The sequence below is a fragment of the Carcharodon carcharias genome, chromosome 14 (assembly GCF_017639515.1).
Source record: "Carcharodon carcharias isolate sCarCar2 chromosome 14, sCarCar2.pri, whole genome shotgun sequence".
Taxonomy (NCBI): domain Eukaryota; kingdom Metazoa; phylum Chordata; class Chondrichthyes; order Lamniformes; family Lamnidae; genus Carcharodon; species Carcharodon carcharias.
In genome coordinates, this window is record NC_054480.1 from 119,614,874 (window position 1) to 119,638,688 (window position 23,815).

Below are 23,815 nucleotides of genomic sequence, written 5' to 3' on the forward strand. Positions count from 1 at the left end.
GTGGGTCTTTTGCTGGCTCTCCAGCCAGCAGGTGAGACCCCTGATACCTCAACAAGATTCTATTCTATATTCCTTTGCAGCATCTTTGTGTCCTCCTTACAGCTTACCTAGATATATTTGGAATAACCCCAATATCTTTGCCTCTATTAATTTGCTTGTTGGGTTCCTCCAAATACCCATCACTTTTTTGACTTCAAAGAAAAACAGAACAGAGGGGACCTAGTTTTGTAGAAAGCTTTTTGTAACTATTTTGTGTGTGAAATAATGGAATTGTTCCACAAGTTACCCGAAGTAACTTTTCAACTTGAACCTGGACTTGAATTAACAAAAAAACTTTACTCTATGGGATCTTATATCTTCATTCTACTTACAACCTTCTTTGTGCACAGAGTAACCTAATTTCCCTGGAAGGAGCAACAACTTATCTTGTTAAATGATTACCGGGCTCCATTCTCCCGCTACCCAGCGAGGGAGTGGACATCGCTGTGAAGTACATCGTATGCGGGTGGGAGGTTTGGATTCCGCAGGGCAGTGGGAAGCTGGATATGTCACGGTGTAATCACTGTTCTTGCAAAGTACAATACGATGTCGATTACCTATTCCACAACTTGGTGTGCACTGTTAATAAAAGGAGAAAGACGCGCTAAAATTTTGAAAGATGTTGCACATTTTACTGTGATTCATTTCATCATATAAGCTGGATGCTGCCATCAAAAGAAAATTAAGCCTCAAAATGTCTCTACAGTGTTTATGGGACACAATTTTTATTCACCTGGAGGATTCCTCTCTATCCAAAGTTCCAGGAAAATGGATTTCACATCTTGAGGACAGAGACTTGTGTCAGAAATAGAACAACTTGGGCACCTCCTTCAGCAGGGAAGGGAGGGATTTGACAGCGGAATCCGGCTGTTGCATTAAGTGCCGTAACTACCACAAGATGAAGACAAAATCCATAAATGGTGTGGCTTTCTCTGGAGTTTGATTTTCCAAAAGCAATTAGCCATTTTGATTGATCCCTTTCAAAAATTAGCTCTAAATTGGGGGTTGCACTAAAGTGCAGAGTTGGAGGAACACACAATTCTTGGAGGGTTGACAGAGGTTGAAGGAGGTTCCTGAGATAGGAAGGGGCATGGCTATGGGGTGATTTGAATATAGGATGACAATTTTAAAACTAAGGCATTAGTGGACTGGGAGCAAATATAGATCAGTGAGCACAGGGATGACAAATGAGTGGGATCTGGTGCAAGCTAGGATACGAGCAGCAGAATTTGGGATGAATTCAAGGTTATGGAAAAGTCAGAAGAGCATTGGAACAGTCAAGTTCGGAGATAATGAAAGCATGGATGAGGATTGCTGCAGCATATGGGAAGGATCAAAAAATATGGTCAGAACCTTTGATTTTACCTTTGAGATTTTCTTTAACAGCCTGGAGTGCATATCAACAGTCTGGAAATATATCTGTCTTGAGTTCTGTTCAGTCCTCAGAATTAGAACAGAAATTGCTAACAATTTTTCTGCTTTCTCCTCTGGTACATATATACTCTCAGTTCCACTAGTGCTTATTTCTCTCATAGTTTCATCCTCAAAAATCTGATTTCGCATTTCAGTGGTCCTGCAATCTCTTCAGCCATCCTTCTATAAGTTTTTAAGGCTTGTATAAGACCATACTATTTTCTATTATATACCTGCTCGCCCTTTTCCATAATTACCCCTTCTCACCCATGATGTACCCCGACATTCATCTCCCCACTGCAAATGTACATAAAAGATGTAACGTGCAACTGGAGTGTACTCTACCTGGAAGCACCCAAACCCACCTGTCTTTGCAGCCCAGGTTTTGACATTCAAGCACTGGAGGTAGAAACTGGAGTAAGAAACACTGGCCTGCCCCACCCACTCCTGTCCTGTGCAATTTGTGGGGCAAGGAAGCAGGGCGAGAAACATGGTGGTTCTGGGATCCACCTCAAACTGTAGGGTTTGTGTCGCAGTTCCACTCTTTCCACTGACCTGAATTTCTACCCTAAAAGGAATAACTTGTTTTGACTTACAATTAAATACCATTGAGTAGCATTTCTTTGACTATCAATAAACAAACTTCATATTGATTGGACACTTAAATCCTATAATAAAGTATATGTTACCTCAGACCAATCAAGAGGAACCCATTCAGGTGGACAGGTGTGGTTATTGCAGCTTTCCTTTATCAAGGGGCGTCCACTGATACAGTAACTATCATCCAGTACTTTTTGTTCAGAAGCAGTGACTTTTTGGACACATACGACATCCCGAGTGCGAAGCCCACCATTACAGGTCCGACTACACTCAGTCCAGTCACCTACAATCCAGCTGAAAAAGTGGAAAATATAAAATGACTTGATGTTTATGTACAAACCCATAAATGTGAGGACAAAAGCACCCAAATAACAGTGCACTCTTCAAATATCTGAAATCAATATTATATGGCTTTGATAATTGTCTGATTCACATGGGTAAAATCCTGCTTCTTCCAGAGTCACAACAGTCAGTCTAGTGACTAATGCACTTTGTGTGTTTGTCTCTGAAACTTGTATCCGCTGTCAGGCCAGAGAAATCTCTGGAAATTTAAGCCCCGATTTTAACCATCCGTGGGAGTTGGGCAGTTCAGTGACAAGGCAAAAACCAAACCCTCGACTTCTACAGTGTGAGGCCCAGGCAAATTTAACGACCAGGCCTCATCTGCGTGGCTACCAATCAGTTGCCTAGACGAAATGGGTGAGAAGCAGCAGCTGGCTGGCGGTCAGAGTGGAATTTTTGGTGGTCAGTGCCCACCAGCTGACACCAAAGGAATGGCCACAGATTAACAGGGAAAGTCATCAGGAAGGGGTTTTAAATGCTCTCATACTCACGGGGAGGGGAGAGGCTGTGGAAAGGCTCAGGGCAAAGGAGGCCTAAGCTATTGTTTGGGACAAAATTTGTTCTTATAATTAAAGGGAGTTAAATTTAATAGATAATGAAAATGTGAGCAGGAATTATGATACAGGAGGAACCTGGGCCTGTCGCTGCTGATGCAGGCAGAATGGCAACTTTCTGCTACATGCAAATTAACATGACTGAAGTGTGCAGCCAATGATAAATCTGCAGGTGAGTAGCTGCATACCCCAGTCGGAGGTCTAAAGTGTAAAAGGGTAGCTTCAGTCACAACTAGCCTGTACCACTTAAAGCCAGCTTTCACCTCTTGAAGAGGAAGTACATTGTTCCTGGAGCAGGTTCTGGAAGTCATTCTGCAACGTACTCTGATCTGAGAAGGACAGAAAAATGAAACAATTTGGAAGGGAGTCGGCTCCAAGGGCTGAATTTTCTCTCTGGGGTGAAACCCGGAGTTGAGAGTGATTTTGGGTTTGTCCTTGGTGGGGGAGGGGGGAAGGTGGGGGGAAGCAGGCACTGACCTTGGATTTTGATGGAGGTGCATCCCTAAATGGCATGGAGACAGTTTCATTGCCCAATTAAGGGCAGAGGGCCAGCTCCCAAATCTGGAGGGCCAATCAGAGGCCTTCCAGCTTTAGGGGAGCAGAAGGCTGCAGTTGTGGGTGAGCAATTGAGCGGGCACTTCAACTTGGAGGTGACTCCTCACCAACTTTTTTGAAACTTGAAATAAAAACAGGTTCAGCCTCCAGGCCACAAGTGTGCTCCCAGACAGGCAGAGAGGGCTTGCCTGGAGCACTGGTCCCTCAGCCTGCCACTGGATGCCCACCTCCAGACAGCTAAACTGACCCCTGTCCCATGTGGCCTCCTTTAAGTGCACTTTACAAAGCTGTTAATGAGCTTGATTGACTTCCTGCCATGTGGGGGCATGGCTAATTCCGGGAACAGGGTCAGGAAATTGGCATGTTGGCTGGTGCTGGTATTTTCAGGCTTCTAAAACCTCATCCTCATGACTTACCCTGTTGTTGAGTTTGCTTCTGTTCCTGCTGTTGGTGGGGCCCAACAGTTTAGGCCCAAGATTTTCTAACATTACACTGAAGGCCTTGGTGTGGAGGAGGTGCTGAAGGGAAGAGATGTGCTCTATCCACAGAGCGCCAGGAGGCCCTCCAGACAAACACTCAGAAGGCAGTGGGACCATGGAGCCATGGCAGTCAGGGCCAGGGGTCCATTCCCGAGGACTTGTTGCAGCGCTGCAAAAAGGTCAATGACCTCACATGAGTGATCAAGGTCAGTGAATGCACCTTTAAATGTCATAACACACCAACTGCACCACTAGCCTCAGATAATAGTCAATGCACCATAGCCCATCACTCATCTACCATCAATCTTCATCAATCAGGACTCATACCTGACATTCATACCTTCATTTCACCCTCACACATAGCACTGCTCTAAACCATACCTAAATATCATGGCTTGTGCACACTGCCATTAATGGCTGCATCAGACAAACATATTGCACGATACTCACTGACACACTTCTCTCTCTCTCTTGCAAGACAAGGAGGTGCATAACCAGAGGTGGAAGATGTTAACCACTGGGGGACAGGCAAGGCTGCATCTCTTCAGAATAGACAGTGCTCACCATCATTTGAGCGGCTCTAGCTGAGGCCATGGCCAGGAGCAGGAATGAAATGAGCAAAGATGATGGTTTCCTCATGCCTAATCCTCCTTCTCACTCAGTTCCCCCTCATCCAACTATCCCCGTGTTCCATATCCTCTCACCACAATTCCACCCTGTGGCTTTTTCCTTTCAGATACCCAAGAAGTACAACCTGATCAGGCAGTGGTGGCAGACCAAGAAGACAGTGATGATGACGAAACACCCTCACTCGATCACACACTCGCAGTCATCAGCTTTGGACATTGTGTGTGTTTAAAGGATGTGTATAATCTGGAGGTTAGCTCAGAGGCGGGATGTGCACTTGATGAGACATTGGGCACAAGTGGCCTGCAGCCAGGGAAGGGAACATGGGTAGTGCAGGTGCCAGCTTCATGAAGCGAACGTTTGCACACATGTTCTGTTGGAGAGGACTCTAGATGACGGCTTTAATGCAGTAGCCTAGGGAGAAGGCTGATGGTTATGCACAATGAAATGCTTGGTGCAGTGGCAAGCCTGGCAGAAAACCTGCATGTAATGTAAAGGAGCGTGCAAGAATCTGGCACCAACTTGACACAGAACCATGTGCAGAGCTTGAAGTCCGTCCTGTTCAGCGTGGAAGTGGTGGCCAACTCCATAACACACTTGAGGACCCAACCATCATAAGCTTCTGATGCTTGATGTCTCAGCTTTCATTGCAGCACCAAGAGAAGCCACCCAATATTCGAGTGCTGCAGTGGAAGTCCAGGCTTCTGTCACATGAGGTCAGCTTGCTTCAAGCTCAAACTGCTGCCAGACTTGCTCTTTTCTATTGCCCTGCTCTCAGCCACGCCCTTCAATACCACTCTCTTCTTCACCTTTCCCTTGAAACATAGATTCAATGTGTTTGACTTTAATTCAATTATGTCCACCAGTTATCCGCACAGTTTGAAAGCATCTTCTGGAGGAAGAATATGCTGCCTTCAATAATTTGGTGTAAGAAAATTATGGAACGATGGATGGGGGACATTCAGTCCTTCACGCTTGTGCTTGCTCTTTGATGGTTATCTTCAGTTATAGCCCCATTTCCCTCCTCTTTCTCCAGAGCCCTGCAAATCTTTCCCCTTCATGTACATATCCGATTCCCTTTTGAAAGTTACGATTGAATCTGTTTCCACCACCCTTTTAGGCAGCACATTCCAGATCATGAAAACATGCTGCATAGTTATCTCTGAATCAATTTGTGAAAGAAAATTCAAATTTGAAAAAAGTACATTCAAGCTTTGTAAGGGCAACCAGAACATCAACCAGAGACAGAAGTGATTGTGTAAAAAATAAAATGGGACCAGATTTTATGAACCATGATAACTGCCTTGTTGCCACTTCTCTCAGTGGGCCCGGAAGATGCCCTATTTATTGTTACTCAGTGAGATCAAGCATTTATCAGATGACATTTTACCAGTTCCATTGAGCTTGTGATAGTGTGAACAGCAGTAACATTTGCTCTAAGTGTTGACCCAGTTCTTAGTCCCTGTGTTACTTACACTGATGTACATGGCTCAGTGTTGCAAGCACGTTGTTTTTCTGGAAGCTTGTTTTCACTGTTACAGTAATGGGCAGAAACAACAGAATTATCATCCAATTTCTTGCACACAACAGCCTGTGCCTGAATACCTATATAGAAATGATAAAATTTGACAATCAGTAACTTGAACAATGCACTCAGTACTGGAGATCACTGTTTTAAAACCAGATGGTTACAGGTAATTAGTTCTTGTAATTTCTATGCAATCTTATTAATGTGACCCTGGAGTTAATCTGCAGAATAAGGAACTAACGGAAACACAATTATTTGGATTGTGTGTACTTTATTTTGTTTCATTGCTTATTTTGGCATATTCAACCCAAATTCATAACTATGACTAAAAAATAATAGGGGAATTTTACAATCTGACGGCTTTGTTGTGTGTTTGTTGGAGGGGTGGGTAGGGAAGAGAAGGGGGTAAATGGTTTGTAAGCTCCTGGGTGACTGCACAGGAATCACACAGCCTGTGGATCATTGGATGCTGTTACTCATGACATGAGGGCTGCAGTAAGGCTTCAAAATTTCTATTAACTCAGCAGACCTGCAATTTCCCCGAGCATTGATCAGAAATGTTCACTGAGTTTTGTCTCCCTTAAGGCAGTAAGCACTCAGAACCTCGTACGTTATAAACAAAATGCCTGCAGCACAAGTAAATTAAGTAAAAGAACTGACCTTTCAGCATCCAGTGCAGTCAGCTTATTTTAGCTGGCTGCATATACCTATGCACACTGTTGGTGTGTGTAGGATGTATAATCAGCCCCAATATGTTACATTAAATAAAAGCACATCTTCTGACCTTCTAAGAGCAAAGCCATGCAAGATAGGAACATAGGAACATAGGACTTAGTAGCAGGAGTAGGCCATTCAGTCCTTTGAGCCTATCCTGCCAGTTCATAAGATCATGGTTAACCTGTGGTCTCAACTCCACTTTCCTGTCTGCACACACCACACCCCCACCTCCCCCCATAACATTTGACTCCCTTGTCTATCAAAAATGTATCTAACTCTGCTTCAAATAAATTCAATGATGCAGTCTCCACTGTTTTCTGGGGAAGAGAATTCCACAGACTGATGACCCTCTGAGAGAAAACATATCTCCTCATCTCAGTCTTAGAAGGGAACCTTCATTCTTAAACTGCATTTCCTAGATTTGCCAGTCAATAATATATTATTAAAATAAGTATGTTGATTCACTTTAAACACTTCCTCTGAGCTTTCCCATGCTAATTGTGCCCACATCCATCTGTTACATTTGCAATTGCCTGTGATATCTGTAAGGGGCTCTGTGGTAGGCTTTCCCACTGTAGTGGCTAATCTGTCATCTTTTCAGTTACGAACTTGTGATGGTGGACATCATTCTGTAAGAACTAAATCTGGCCACAGGGTGGATTTTTCCAACAGATGACTCAAAATAATTTGAGTCTGAAAATGTTTTGATTTGCCTTTTTTTTTACTCTCAGTAACTGAAGTTTCTGGTGCCCAAAATAAGGATTTAACCAAAGTAAACATTTTTTAAGAAAAGCATTTTTCAAAACAAGATTAAACTTTTTAATTGAATTATCATGTTGTTTAATGCCTCCATTAATGTTTTACTCAAAAGAATTAGCCTTTTTCAGATTGGATTTAACATGTTTTCCCAGGATTGTGATGTTATGAGCTGAATTGGATTGTGCTGTTTACCCCATTTTCAATGATGTGTCAATACTATTCAGTCAGCTGTCTGTCACTGTCACTTTCAGTCACTTAAAGAGGAGGTAGATAGATTTTTGAAATATCAGGAAGTTGAGGGCTATGAGGGGCTGACACAAAAGAGGAGTTGAGGCCTGGGGCAGATGAGCCATGATCTTATTGAATGGTGGGGCAGGCTTGAGGGGCCGAATGGCCTACTTCTGTTCCTATTTCTTATGTTCTTATGTACTGATGGAGTATCTTTCTTCAACTTTTAGTAGTTTCTGCTCAGTTGTTTTCCAAAGTTATTTGAAGAAAAGCTAGAAGACACGTTTCAAGCTATTCAGTCAAAAGGCCACACGGCCCAGAATATTTTCGGAGCAGCTCCTAGGAAATTCTGAACTCATGCCCTTCGTTGAAAAAGACACCAGTCGAATTATAATACCATCTTGACTTTGATTTGTTGTTGGTCAGAAAAGCTATTTGTTAATTCCTTATTCTCGATGAAGCAGCGATTCTAATTCCTAACTCCGATTTATTGTCACAAAAATTGTTAACATATTTATTGACATGAATGGACTCATTGCATGAGTGAACCAAGAATCAAATGTCCAATAAAATTAAATGAGATATGTGGTATATGAATTTCAGTGCCGGTGCAATGCCAGGTATGTAGGCCATTACATCCCAATAACTGGTGGATCATATCAAACAGCATGGCCCATCGGCTGTTCGCAGTAGGGAAGTATTTACCAGACACAACCAGTCCACGCTTGCAAAACTCCATCCATGTCTAACGTTTGATGTTGTTCCATGATGGGGCAGCACTTGCTGAACAATCCTGAGTGTGCTAAGAATTACACTCACAACCAATTTAAGATTATCAGTCAGGCTCACAATGCATTTATGCTTGCTAGAAGCCACATATATTCATAAGCAGGCACCTGTCCTCAAAGGCAAAAGGAATATGTCCAGACATTTTAAAAAATGCGTTCATCCCAGAATAGCTATTCATGGTCATAAGCAAAATATACTTGACATTCTCTAGTCATCATTAGTGTTCATATCTTGCTACTTCGTACCTCCTGCACATATTGCAGTGCACTTGGACCATGGAAAATATTGCCATTCATAGCTTGCCTGTGTGTCACCACTGACTGTGTGTGTGATGGGTGCATTAAACTTGTAATGAATACTCTGATTTTCCTCTTGTACCAGCACCTGGATGAAAAATGAAAAATAATGTAAGGCAAATTCTGTATTTTTGGTTGTTTGGATACTTATTAAATCAAAACAATCATTACCTTCTCCAGATTTAATTTATTTTAATACTCAAGACACCTAACTTCCAAGATATGTCATCACTGTGTAAAACAATTGACTGCCACACTACTTGCTTGATGCATCACATTCCCCATCAACAACAGGAGCAATTCTGTATGGAACACCTGAAGTCCCACATAACATTGGAAGGATCCATTTCATGAAGGACAGTGGTGAACCATTTGGCTTTTTGCGAGTTTCTACCATTTGCTCTGCCCTTCAAATTACCTTCATTTTCTTTGCTATATAGGTATTCAGGGACAGATTTTAAAAGCTTTTATATGTGAAAAATATTTAATTTACTATGAAACTGAAAAGTATTCACCAATGAAACCTGTAAATGATTCAGCATGATTATTTTAAGTCATTTTCAGTCATTTTAAACCAGGTTACTCACAGCTGGAGGACAGCTGGACAACTGGACCCTCATTTAAAATCGTTATTGTCTGCTCTGAACCATTTTCAGCTTTATTAATAAAACTGCCCCAAGTTACCACTCATAAATGCATTCACAAGTATTTTTTATAATGGAAAGTAAAAATGATTACATTTCATCATGCTGGGCCAAGGAAATTTTTATCTTTGCGATTATGCATTTTAACGGAAACTTGAACTTAACTCAACAAATGCAATTTTGGGCCCATTTTGGCCACAATTTCCCAATTGTTCCCAAAACCGAAACTCTACCCCAACATTTACACAACATGAACACTACAACTACAAGACCCACACTAATAGGTAGGATAATTTAAATTTATTCCTAAATGAGATACATTTGAAATGTTTAATGAAACATTGATGGAATTTGTTGTACTTCTAAGTTTACTTATTTGCATTTTACCAAGGTGACTAAGAACCTGTTGCGGTTAATTAACTTTACTAAATAGCTCATGTATCCGTTAAAATTCACCTGTCTTACTTAAACTATTAATAATAAAAATTCAATAGAAAGAAATGATTACCATAAGAAAGAGACTTGCATTGGTAGGTCCCAATGCTTCTAGACACTCTGGCTCATCATCGGGCCTCTTATAGTGGAAAGCAGTTCCAGCAATGTCAAACCGCTGTGGTGTATCTATGGACCAGCCACCATTAATAAAGTATTCTTCACCATCAGACTTCAGTGCTTAAAAGGAAATTTAATATTAATTAAAAAATGTCTCAATATGCATTCTATTAGTTGGTTGAAAGCCACTGTCTTACACTCCTAAAATACAACAGTGACTGAATATAACTCCATCATCTTCTGCCCTGCCAATCCCACCAGTCGTCTCCCCCTATTTCCCGAATAGGATATAATGTCACTGATTACCTCTGCCTTGTTCCTCATCTGAAGATAGACATTGAAAGTATGCATGTTATTTGACCATGGTAAGGTATCACAACTAAGCCCAATTCTGTCATCATCCCACAAACACATTTTTACCCAGGTGAACTACAACCTGCTGTGATTAACAACCAAGCACTTTCCAGCAGGAGACCAAATTGATATAAATTTTAATACAACTCTTCTTTTGGTTTGCTACAAAATAATGAAATCAGGGTGAAAATTACACTAAATCATTTGAAGACTTTATTAAGAGATTCCATAGAAGCATTAGGAATGAATTGAGAGAACTACAGCTGTATGCTGCTACTAAAAATCCTGGACCAACAGCCCTCACAAAAGCATTTCTTGGTTTTGAGGATGGGTCAGAACTTAACACACCTCAGTTGACATTGTCCACAGAAGATAGAGTAGGTGCTTCTGTTACGAAAGGAATAAAAGTAGTGGAGCCAGGGGATATTGTAAGTGGAGAGGGAAACACAGGGGCTCTGACTATGCTTACTAGAAACATTGGAGTTTTTCCAGGATTCTGCTCCGTCAAGTCAAGCATGGGAAAGAAATCTATTTGCAGCTGTGTAATCAAATCTAAGGCAACTAATTAATAGAAAGTAGTGGTGCTGAAACATTTCAATTCTTCACTTATAAAGTTGGACAAATGAGGGACAAGCACAAAAGATGAGAGGCCCTCAAGAGGCATTTGCTGATGCTCTAATTACTTCATCATTCAGCATGTAGGAACAAGTACTAGAAGATTTAATGGGATATATTTTGAGCTTGTTGGCCAGATATAAAACTGGTGTTGTGGATTGGCCAAATGGAAATGAAGATTGGATGGCTTCAATAGCAGCTTACTGATCCACAGCACCAGTTTTACATCTGGGTGACACATTGAAAATGTATGCCAATATTCTGGATTTCATGTTCAACAATGAGCCATAGATGATAGGTGACTTAGAGGTAACAGAGCACCTTTGGATCACTCTACTGTAAGGTTTAAAGTGTGAAGCTTCAGCAAGTTAATTTTTGAACTATCTTTTCAAATAGTTTAGTTTACAAGAATGAAGAGATACCAAGCAAATGTAAAATGGTAGATGGAAAGGTGGCTGTGTGAAGATGGAATGTCTTAAAAGTTATGAAAGGTTATGAATCCTTACATATTTCTGAGAAAGAAGAGAATATGAGAGAAGACAGCAATGGCTCCACATTAAATTAATTCAATAACTTACACTCAATAAGAGGTATTTTAAGGCTTGTAAATTGAGCAATATTTCACAAAAGGGCTGGTATAAGATGGATAAAAATGATAAGAACAAAAGGAGAAGCTAAAATACATTTGAAAAGGAAGATATTGGAAAATAGTCTAACTAGTAGAAAAGCACTTAGAGCTTAAGTTTGAAGTCAGAGGCCAGATAGGACTGTTGTTGAGTGACTAGAGCAGTGACAAGACCATAGCACAAGAGTCACACAGATACTCTAACTGTGAAAAGGCTGTACAGAACATAAAATTGAATCTTAATTACATTGCTAAAACATCACAAAGGAGTCAGTGCAAGCTAAAATAAAGTAACTCAAGGTGGAAAATGCACCAAGGCCAGATTTAATTTATTCCAATGCACTAAAGTAAGAGTACTAAATACCTTTAATAATTCATTCAGAATGGGAAAAGTGCAGGACGAACCTGAGAAATAAGACTTGTGTATTTAACTTCTGTGGTGAGAAATGTAATGGAAGCATCATTAATTGATGATGCTTCTATTACTCTTCTCTTAATGATCATGAGAACATTTGAAATGACGTCAAAGTTCAGAAGGTGAGTGTGGAACAGCAGAAAACTAACTGAAAATACAAAGCTCTGTATATACCAGGCTTGTTTTCTCAGCACCCTCTTTAACAGTAGCAAAGCAAGGACAACTTATGCAAGCCAAGGAAAGTGGCTGAATTCTCTTCCAGTTCCACTGCCTGAGGTGAATACTGGGGATCTCCTGGCAGGAGAGAGTACTGAATACGGAAGCACACCAGTGTGCAGGGATTCTCGGCATGTTTGCCCTCTTGAGTCAACGGTAACTCCGTTGGCTGGGTCATATGAGATGAATAAATGGTGGCCACATTCCCAAAGACAAGCTATGACAAGTTTGCTACCAGCACAAGGCTAATAGGTTGCCACCTCTGCAATGCAAGGGTGTTGGAAAAAGAGACCAACTTGACCAGGATTGGAGTTGATGCATGGGAAGCCTTTGCCGCTGACCCGAATGCCTGCAGACAAGCAGTCAGAAAGATGTGAAAATGCAGAGGACAAAACAAATGATCAGATGGCAGAAAAGAGAGCCCAACAGAAGGAAAAAACATCAGCCAACCCTGGGCCAATGCCAGTCATCCGTGCCAGCTGTGGAAGGGACTGCCACTCACAAATTGGCCTCTACAGCCACAACAGACAATGTTCAATCCAGAAGTGACATCATCCCAGGCTCAGTCCATCATCTCCTGAGATGGATGGATGCCTACAGAACATTTGATTTTGATGAGGGTACCCTACACCACTTGATAAAACGGAGATCATGTTTGAAAAAGCTGATTCAGTTTTTTTGAACTCGTCACTCGATTGGTGAATTTGGGAATCCAGCAGATATCATCTTCTTGGGTTTTCAATAAGCTGTCACTTGAGGGAGTGAGCACAAATATTAGGTTTTAAGGTGCACAAGGTGATATGGTGATCTGGATTGCAAACTTGCGAAAGGATTGTAAGTAAAGAATGATTTTAAATGGAGTAGTTCCTTTTTGGGGGTTTAGTACCAGTGGTCTGCCCCAAGATTTAGTGCCAGTTCCATTTCTATTTGTTAACGATCTGGAGCAGAGTATAGACAATAGTTATTAAACTTCTGAATGATTTAAAGAATAGCAAAATTGCCTTGATCTTCAATGGTATTACCATTGCTGCATCGCCCACTATCAACATCTTGGGGGTTACCATTGACCAGAAACTGAACTGGACTAGCCTTATAAATACTATGGCTACAAGAGCAGGTCAGAGGCGTGGAATTCTGTGACGAACAACCTACTTCCTGACTCCTCAAAGCCTGTCCACCATCTGCAAAGCACAAGTCAGGAGTGTGATGGAATACTCCCCACTTGCCTGGATGAGTGCAGTTCCAATAATACGCAAGGAGCTTGACATCATCCAGGACAAAGCAGCCCGCTTGATTAGCACCACATCCCCAAACATTCACTCCCTCCACCACCAATGCACAGTGGCAGCAGTGTATACCATCTACAAAATGCACTGCAGGAATGCACCAAGGCTCCTTAGACAGCACCTTCTAAACTTTCAGCCACTACCATCTCAAAGGACAAGGGCAGCAGATGCATGGGAACACCACCACCTGGAAATTCCCATCCAAGCCGCTCACCATCTTGATTTGGAAATATATCGCCGTTCCTTCAATGTTACTGGATCAAAATCCTGGAACTCCCTTCCTAACAGCACTCTGGGCACCACATGGACTGTGTCAGTTCAAGAAGGAGCTCACCATCACCTTCTCAATTCGAAATGCACAACAATGTTGATTTTGCCAGTGATAACCACATCCCATGAAAGAATAAAAGGAAAACTACGTGCTAAATTTCTATCTGACCCTGGTGTTGATGGGTCTGGCCACGTTGCTGCAGAACACTCTAGTCAGCTGGACAGTGCCGTACCACCTATCCTTCAAGGAAGCGTTTGTGCAGAAAATCACCTTTGACCACAAGTCAAATCAGGCACTGGTCCACATGCAATGTCTTTGAGGCCCTGCGGGAAAAGGACATAGTGGATCCTGTCGGATGATTCCCTGAACAGACTGTCAAAGCCATTTGACAAAATGCCTTATTGCCAGAACTTTCAAACGAGCACCAAAGCGTAGCTTGGCTAATGGTGGGATAGGCATTCCCTGTCAGACCCTTCCTGCATACCTGAAATCTCAATGGGCTGCATCTTACCTATGTTGGCGGGCTGGGCGGGAGTGGGGGCAGAACTGATCACTGCCCGCAATCGGCTGCACGTCGCTATTTTACGTGGCTGGGCCAATTAAGGCATGCGCATGAAAGAGCGCGGAAATCTCCCTGAGGCACGGAGCTGCCTCAGGGAGATTAAGTTGATAGTGAAACGTTTTAATAAAGGAGGAAAAACATTTTTTTAAAAGTCCCATCATGTAACAGTGTCACATGAACTGGGACATATTTGTGAATTTTGCAAAATGTAATTAATTAATTTATAAAACCTTCAGGAAACCTCATCCCACCGTGGATGAGCTTTCCTGAAAAATGCGAAGGCTACTTGGGCTCCTAGCCTGCCCGCCAACCTTAAGGTTGGACAGACAGCATGGCTAACAACTTTAATTGTTTTTCTAATGGCCTTAATAGCCGGCTGAATGAAATATCTAAATGACGCACGATGATGTTGGGACACATGCCTGATGTCATCGCGCATCATTTTGCATGTTGGCATGTTGGGCCCGCCCATGTAAGCCGGTGGAAATATTTTGCCCAATGCCCCTCCACACTGCCCTCAAGGTGGCTGCAATGGAATGTGCCTTTGCAAAGCAGGTCTAGAAAGAGGTGCAGCAGTTGTTGTTGACGCTCTTCCCTAGCAGCTCTAAAATGCAGAACGGAGGCCACTAAGGGCTGTTCCCTGGGACATACATTGAGATAAGCACCGACTGCTACAGGAGGACCAACAACTCGGTTTGGTCTGCCCGAAACCTACTAGTTTTCTAGTGCAAAGACTTGCTGTGAGACACACAAAAGCTTTGTGCAGCAGCCGCAACGGCTCATTGGGGAAAGGCCACAGTTTAAAGACTCCCAGCAACCATAGTATACCAACGGACTGTAAGCTGTGTAAACCCTCTCAGGCTGTATGCAGCAGAGAATATTTGATGTGAAATGTAAATGTACATTGTAAATATAACCTGTAATGACAAATGTAGTGAGGCAACTCATGTATTCTATTTGAAGAAACTAATCTGTATTGCACTTTTTGTAAAGTCAAATTTGAACTGCCATAGAGTGTACTTCTGCAAATGTTATGATTGAAGTATATTTTTGAAAAAAGAAACAAAACTTGCCTTTTGGTATAAAGAAGCCAGATTGAAGATGTGTGGCATATGGATTGAGCTTAAAAGGTACAGGAAACAGATAGCACAGGAAACTGTTCAAAACTGTTCAGCTAGAACAGGAAGAAAACATAAACACAACTGCTCAGCTGCATGTTCTTAGGTGAGTTTAAAAAATCCTGTTTCATTCCACCTATTGATCTGTAGCATGTGGGAATGACATGGTCTTTGCAAGGATGCCAAGCTGCATGAATCAGATCTAAATGCAGGAGAATTACTTAATGACACATACTAGACAGGATCCATGCAAATAAACATGGTAAAGTAAGAAGTGTATGGGACAGCCATTGTGGCTTTGGAATGTTGCCTAGGTAACAAATGCTGGCTGTTTCTCTTTGCGGGAGTGGTTTGTCTTCAACATGATGCCAAAGCTGCCTGCAATCTGCCTCTACACTTACACTGCTCATAAGTAGAACATGTAAAAGTAATTCATAGTATAAAACACAAGACAGGGCATCACGTCACAGAAGGTAATCATACCATTACACATCATGTTTGACATAGATGGACAGTCACTGTTTTACACAATACACATTTCTTCACTGAATCCTTCCAGTATTAATTTTATTTACTATTTTTGGATGCGTGATGTTCACTTCTGCTCTTGATGGCCAGGCAGAGATGACAAGATTGGTGCAGAATCTAAGTCATACTAAAGCTGATAAAGTTATTGCCTGATGCATCAGCGTCCTCTGGAGCAGTGATTGTTTATTCAAACCTTCCTACATACCAACTTCCTTTTGCTTCTCATTAATTTCCAGGGAAACTCTTCTTTTGAGAACCATATTGTGAATTATACCTCAGACAATAATTATTTGGTCAATTCTTGCTGGGCATTCCAAGTATCAAATGAGATTCTTTAACACTTCAAAAAGTCTCCCAGACCTCATGCGGGCCTTGTCTTAGATGCCTTCAGGGATTTGCTTAAATATGTGAGTGTTCATTGTTAAGAGGTTGCTTTAAGATCAGATTGGGAAAAGAATTGGGAAGATGCTAGGTGCGTGGCTATAATAGCTCCACTCAGTAAGGGAAAGAAGGGTAAACTAGGAAGGTAGGGGAGAAATAACAAAGGTAGATTATAATTTTCCAAAATTCTATGTAAAGGAAAATTAAATTGGAGGATAGTAATCTTCAAAACAAGAGATGAGATAAGACTAAAATATGGATTAGTGGCCTTGGCTGTTTGTAAGCTACTAGGGATATTTAATACTTGCAGTTTATCCAGCTATTCAGACCTGGTACAGCAGGGTTTTATACTTCTTTTCCATGTTGAATAGAGATGCCATATTATCAAATCTCTGGTCCCCTAGTATAACTCTGCTTTTTTTTTTCAGATTCAATTCTTTTCCTAAAGTTACCTCCAACAATTGTTCAATATCGACCTATGTTTCCACATCCATCATAATTTGTAAAAAAATGTATATATTTAAAATATCTCTGCCATACCTTCATCATCTACAATTAGACATCATCCATATTCTCAGGGCAGTCTTATCCCCTAATTAGTTATTCTTTTATTTTTAATATATGGGCCATGCTCTTTCCTTTCTACATTACTTGCCAGTTTTTCATATATTCTCCATTGGTCCTTTTACTCTTCTCTTTCACTTTGTTTTTATTATTGTTAACTCCTTATAATTTGCTTTCTGCCATCTATGAATATATCTATCCATCTCATGTTTGAAGGTTTTCCTTAGTTCACCTCTTTGCCAACTTTTCTACCTGATTAATTGGGACCAGATTCCTAACTCACTAAATCATCATAATGCACTGTGAGCTGGTTATGTTACCGGACTAGCAAGCCAAAGCCTTGAACAAATAATCCAGAACACGCGAGTTAAAATCCCACCAAAGTCATGGAATTTGAATTCAATTAAAAAAGAACTGGAAACAGAAAGCTGGTATCAGTCACAGTAATCATGAAGCTGTTGGAGTGTCATGAGTTAAGGCACTGATTTACAAATGCCCTCTGAAGTGATCTTGTAAGAGACATAGTTATATCAAAACGATATAAAGGAGGTGTAGGTACACTCACAGTGCTATTATGAAGGGAGTTCCAGGATTTTGATCCAGCAACAATAAAGGAATGGCGATATAATTCCAAATCAGAATGCTTTGTGGCTTGGAGGGGAACTTGCAGGTGGTGGGCTTCACATACATCTGCCTGTCTAGGTGGTAGAGGTCAAGAATTTGGAAGGCGTTCTTGAAGGAGCCTTGGTTAGTTGCAGCAGTGGATCTTGTATATAGTAAACACTGCTGCCACTAAACATCGTTGGTGGAGGGAGTGAATGTTTAGGTTGGTGGGTGGGGAGCAAACTAAGTGGGTTGCTTTGTTCTGTATGGTTGAGCTTCTTGAGTGTTGCTGGAACTGCAGTCATCCAGGCACTTGTGCCTTGTAGATGATGGATAGGCTTTAGGGAGTCAGGAGGTGAGTTACCCACCTCATTCCCAGCCTCTGACCTGCTATTATAGACGCTGTATGTATATGGCTGGTCCAGTTCAGTTTCTGGCCAATGGTAACCCCTAGAATGCTGCTAGTAGGGGATTCAACAATGGTAATGCCATTGAACATCAAGGGGAGAAGGTTAGATTCTTTTTATTTGGTACTTGTATGGCACAAGTGTCACTAGACTCTTATCAACCCAAGCCTGAATATTGTCCAGGTGTTGCTGCATATGGATACAGACTGCTTCAGTATCTGAGGAGCTGCGAATGGTGCTGAACATGTGCAATCATCAGCAAACATTCCCTCTTCTGACCTTATGATGGAGGGAAGGTCATTGAGGAAGCAGCTGAAAATGGTTGGGCCTAGGACACTATCAGCATCTTTGGGGCAACTGAGGAGTCCCAATAAATGCCAGCTTTGCCAGCCATGCCCCAGGAATGATAAATTCAACAGCACTAACGATACTTCCAGCTTGTGTAGCAAGTAGACCTAATAGTTAAATCACAGCAAGTCATGAGCCACACTACCTTGTTCCTTAGGTTCAAAAGGGAGAATATCTTGAGGAGTAGATACTGTCAAGGAGGTAGAATAAACAGTAGGAGAAGGCAGGAGAAAAAAATCTTGTTTGAGGCAGGGGCATCTCTGGCTTTTCTGGAAATGTGATTGATAATTGCCATCAGAGTTTAGCTGCATCATATCTTCCTGCACATTAATAGATGATTGATAGATTCTGTAAGGATCTGGACTGTTTAAAGTTTTATGTTCCTTTCTGTCTGTAGGGTGAATTATGGACTTTTGATCCTTTACCCCCTGGTTGCAGCTGAATTTTGCTGTTGTTAATCAGTGCTGAGCTATCAATTCTCATCTTTCTTATCAGTTTAATGTTTCGACTGGTTTTGATGGATTACAGTCTTATTTCCAATTCCAAACATCACTCACAAAAGAATCAATCAGAGTATTGTGAAAAAGAAGTCACTTCTCTTTCAGTTACCATGACAGCTTCTTTTCCTGACCTTAGTCACAGGCTCAACATGTTACTACAGTCTTGCAGGCCTGCTCCTTATTTCAGTATCTCAGTCTTTCTCATGAGAAATCAAGCTCTCACTTTCTCAGGCCCTCAGCCTTCCCTATCTCTGATTCCCTAGATCGCTTATCATGAGCCTTGGTCTTCCCTATAGCACATTACTGAACCTTTTACTATTTAATAGTCTTTGGCCCTTGCTTGCCAGTTGCTTTGGCCCCAACTTCTGCAACCAGTAAAAGATATGCAGTTATTTCTGCCTAGCCTCAACCTTGGCCAATGATCAATGATGTGGCATATGTATATTCTAAATAAATTACACGCCTCTACTAAACAAATCCCTGAAATATATAAAGCATATAATGATATAAAGTGACTACATTTTAATTCCATGATTGACACTGTTCAAGTGGACTGACATGTTCTAACAGGTAACATGCAATTTATCATTAGATATATTTAAATAAATCCCAATTATTATCACTTATCATTACTGTTCTCAATCTGAGAATGGAACTGAAACAAAATTGTGTCATGAAGATGTGCTTTATGTCAAATAATGATTTCTTAATCCACCGGCTGGAAACCTGAATTGAACTTTTAAAGCGCAGACTAAAAATGATGTGAGATTACAGGCCAGGATGGCTGCCCCTTTTTGTATTACTATACACACCACATACCAATCCAACTAGAAAGGAGACAGCCTGTCTGCAAAACCCACCAAAGACATTGACCTCCTGGGGAATGTGAATGTCTTACATCTTCTCCCCCATTAACAAGGCATTAAGGCAATCATCTGAGGTATTCAACTGTTGGAGACAGACAATTAAGACTAATCAGTTGGGCTAAGATAGTTTTCTATTCATGAACTAATCAAGTTATCCTTGGAGAACCTTGGACAATGACCTTATTTGGGACCTTCCGGCAGTTGGAGAAGAAAGGTCACATGACAAGTCAACCTTTTGTATGTTATTAAGCACGTTTTTTTCATCGGAACTGAGAACAAGCTGAGAAGACGACCCAAGTTGGGGGGGTCCCTCTTGTCTCCCTCTCTCTCCAACCAATCTGGCAAGCTTCAAGTCCTGTTTGCTGACTGTGACCACCCAGGAATGTTGCTGCTGCAAACAGAGACTTCTTAGGAGAATATCTACCCAGCATTACCGTCTCCAGGAGAACAACCAAATCAGCCTTTAAACCAGAAGTGGGACCACTGAAGCCAGCCAAGACTCCAAACTATAGACTGTATATCCCTTTTCACTTTTTATGGACTCTAATTTGGATAATTTATCCTTGTCCCACTCTGCAATCTGTATTTATGTGTGTGTGTGTGGGGATTCGAATGTGTGTGTGTGTGTGGATTCGAGTGTGTGTGCATGCGTGTGTGTGTGTGTGGATTTGAGTGTGTGTGTGTGAGCGTGTGTGTGTGAGCGTGTGTGTGTGAGCGTGTGTGTGTGGATTCGAGTGTGTGTGGATTCGATTGTGTGTGTGTGTGTGTGGACTTGAGTGCGTGTGTGTGTGTGTACGAAAGTCAAAGTGTATTTTATTATTTTACTTAGATCGATTTAAGGAAAATAAAATTAACCTTTTTCTTTGTTAAACTCAAGAAAACCTGTCCGACTGGTTCTTTAATGATCACAGTATATAAACAATTAAGTACTCACTGAATTGCCAAGTATATCCTTTTCAAACAAAAAAAGACTTCTTGTGGTCAAACAAGGAGAGGAAGAGAGGGGAGCCATTCACCCCTCCTCACCTGATCATAGCAATAGAAAAGGGCCAAATAATGAGAGGGGATATAATTATAGTACAACAGATTTACAAAAGCAGCTTCCATTATAAATGTGCAGTTAGAAATTTATAATGGAAAAAGGTGACAGCAAATATGTACATGCAAGATTTTTAATTTATGATATAGATACACATATGTAGAAGAAAAAAACCTCTCTTAGAAAAATGGGGTTGATTTTCTTGACTTCTGCGTTGAATAATGACTATTTTTCAGGTGCATGGGTCAGGCAAAATAAGATGTAACCCATGATGCCAGGGTCATTTCTCACTATTTCACCTCAATTTTATGTTCATGTCAGCTGGGGCTGTCCAGAAACAGAGTTCCCAAGGAAGTTGTGGTGGGCCATACGTCTGAACTCCTGAAGGAACCAGAAGCAAGGTAAGGTGGACCAGAAGGTATTGTTCAGTTATTTTTATCAGCATGTGAAATGTGGGTATGGCGGAGGATGCTCAGAATCAGCTGGATGGGCAGAAAGACAAATGAGTGGGTTAGATCGTGAGTAGAAGTTCAGGAATCAAAAGGGTTGCCAAGTACAGCTAGAGAAAAAAAGAAAGCCAAGTACAGGTACCTAACTCCTTATCCAGTGTCCCAAAATCCAGAAGGATGCAAAAATTGACAACATTTGAAGCTGGCACCCTGGGTAGCAATTTGAATAAAACCTTTTAATTCTTTATTTTCCATACTTTATTTTATGCATTATAAGTATATGCTTGGTCTAGGACCCAAAATCCATAAAATTCCCAAATCCGGCACACATCAAGTCCCGAGCAACCTGGATATGGGGTCCGGTACCTCTACAGACATTATAAATGAAGACCTGATGGCCTTGTCCTGTCAACAGTTGATGGAAAAATTGAGGGTAAAAACAGAACATTGAGATATGGACTGAGGGACAGTTGAAGAAAGCCAGAGAAGATGTAAGGTGCTGCCAAAGGCCCCACTAAGGCTATGCTGACAATTAATGAGTGAACAATTCTTTTTCAGCAGCACCATGTCTATTTTAGCAACCAGAAGCTACTGACTACTGTTTTCAACAGCAGCCAGAAGGCTGCGAAGCTGGTAGTCAGGCCATATTTGCTCTCTTCTTTCTGGGCCTACCTTCCTGCAAATAGGGACACACCTTCATAGGGGGATCTGACTGAGCTACCTTAATCCCAGCCCATCAAATTCAGTTGCAGATCCACCTAACAGGCTGAGCATGCTGCATCTGTCCAGGATCTGAGCAGCTAGGGGAAAGGATTGGAGGGTGCAAGAGAATTGGTTAAAAATGCTATTATACAATATTCTCAATGCCACGTTACAACACATACTGTCATTTGCATCATTTGACATTCAATGAATACTTAATTAAAAAAAAGCTTGTATAAACAATATAAATCATCAGCAAACGTTTCAATACAGAAAAATCGTTACAACTCACAGGTTCTCTTTACTCTTTAAATATATTCTTAATTTTATAATTTATTGCCTCTCTAAGGAACACAGTCTTGGTTGTACTCTATGAACCTGATTTTTATGCTTTTATGATAACCAGTTCTTACTTTTCCAGCTATTAAAGGGAATGATCACAAAATTATGGCTGCTCGGCGCAGTTACAAACCCCATCATAATCTTTTACAATGACCATAACTTACCAAGGTAATTCTGGGATACATTTAGTTCTTTAATTTCAATGTGTACTGAGCCTCTAGGAATCTGGATAATTTCTACATAACCTGAAATAGACATATTAACTTTGATTAAAATAATGATTTTGCAACTAAATAATAAATTATTCAGTCTCCTTATGCCCTGTTTGGAGAATAGTTATTAATGCAAACATGTTAGCTACATCCACTTGAATTCAGATGCAGCTGTTCTATTTTGATATCACATGTCCTGTCTGATAAAAATTTTCTTTTTATTTCGAGTTCATCCTTATTAATTTACTCTTGATAGGTTTCACTTCACATTAATACCACCATAGTAATGTAAATAACTTGATGAAGCAATCAACTGTAAGCTAAATTGAGGGATAATAAATGTCACCTCAGGTACAGGTTTATGTCAACACATAGAAGACAGGAACACACTACAACCCTAATCTAAAATGATACACACTAAATTTTACAGAAAGGAAACATGAATGTGGGGACAAATTAAAAAAGAAACACTTGCATTATCAGTAAGTGAACTCACCTGACAGGATTACATGTCCAGCATGAGTCCATCACACCTGGATGCCAATCTGATCCAGGGCAAACACGTCTGCAGCAAGTTTTCAAGTTTGAGCAGCTTCAGCTCAGGGTTTATGAGCTGGAGGCTGAACTACAGACACTGCATCAGGGAGGGGGGAAAGTTACCTGGATTCTTTGTACCAGGAGGCAGTCACACCTCTTAGGTCAGGTTCTTCTGATTTGGTCAGTGGCAGGGACAGGAGAGTGTGACTGAGAGTGAGGCAGGTAAGGGAACTCAGAGGGCAGGTGCGCAGGAGTATGAACCTCTGCAATTGTCTAACAGAATTGAGATTTCTTCAGCTTGTTTGGATGAGAAGGGGAGCTGCAGGGTGGATGAGCTAACTGGCCATGGCACAGTGGTACAGGAAGTCATTCAGTGGGGGGAGCAAAAAGGAATGTAGTGGTAGTAGGGGATAGTATAGCCAGAGGGATGACCCCTTTCTCTGCAGCAAAGAACATGAGTCCAGATGGCTGTGTTGCCTGCCCAGTACCAGGATGCGGGACATATGCTCGGGGCTGGAGAGGACCTTGCTGTGGAAGGTGGAGCACCCAGTCATCGTGGTCCATGCAGGTGTCAATGACCTAGGCAGGACAAAGGAGGTGGTTCTGGATAGTTAATATGAGGACCTAGGTACCAAATTAAGAAGCAGAACCCCAGAAGTCATAATCTCTGGATTATTACCTGAGCCACATGCAAATTAGCATAGGACAAATCAGATTAGGGAGATGTATGTGTGGCTCAAAGCCTGGTGTGGG

General features: G+C 41.3%; 1 protein-coding gene across 2 annotated transcripts in view; it reads right to left on the reverse strand.

Annotated features, from left to right (window-relative positions):
- adamts10 (ADAM metallopeptidase with thrombospondin type 1 motif, 10) overlaps positions 1-23,815 on the reverse strand; it is a 187,651-nt gene that overhangs the window by 14,260 nt on the left and 149,576 nt on the right. For both annotated transcript variants that reach the window (XM_041205392.1, XM_041205393.1), the window contains 6 exons: positions 22,478-22,558; positions 10,079-10,242; positions 8,876-9,014; positions 6,085-6,214; positions 2,142-2,346; positions 442-618 (listed from right to left, as the gene is read on the reverse strand). In XM_041205392.1, coding sequence (XP_041061326.1) covers positions 442-618; positions 2,142-2,346; positions 6,085-6,214; positions 8,876-9,014; positions 10,079-10,242; positions 22,478-22,558 — 896 coding nt within the window. The remainder of the gene's footprint in view (positions 1-441; positions 619-2,141; positions 2,347-6,084; positions 6,215-8,875; positions 9,015-10,078; positions 10,243-22,477; positions 22,559-23,815) is intronic.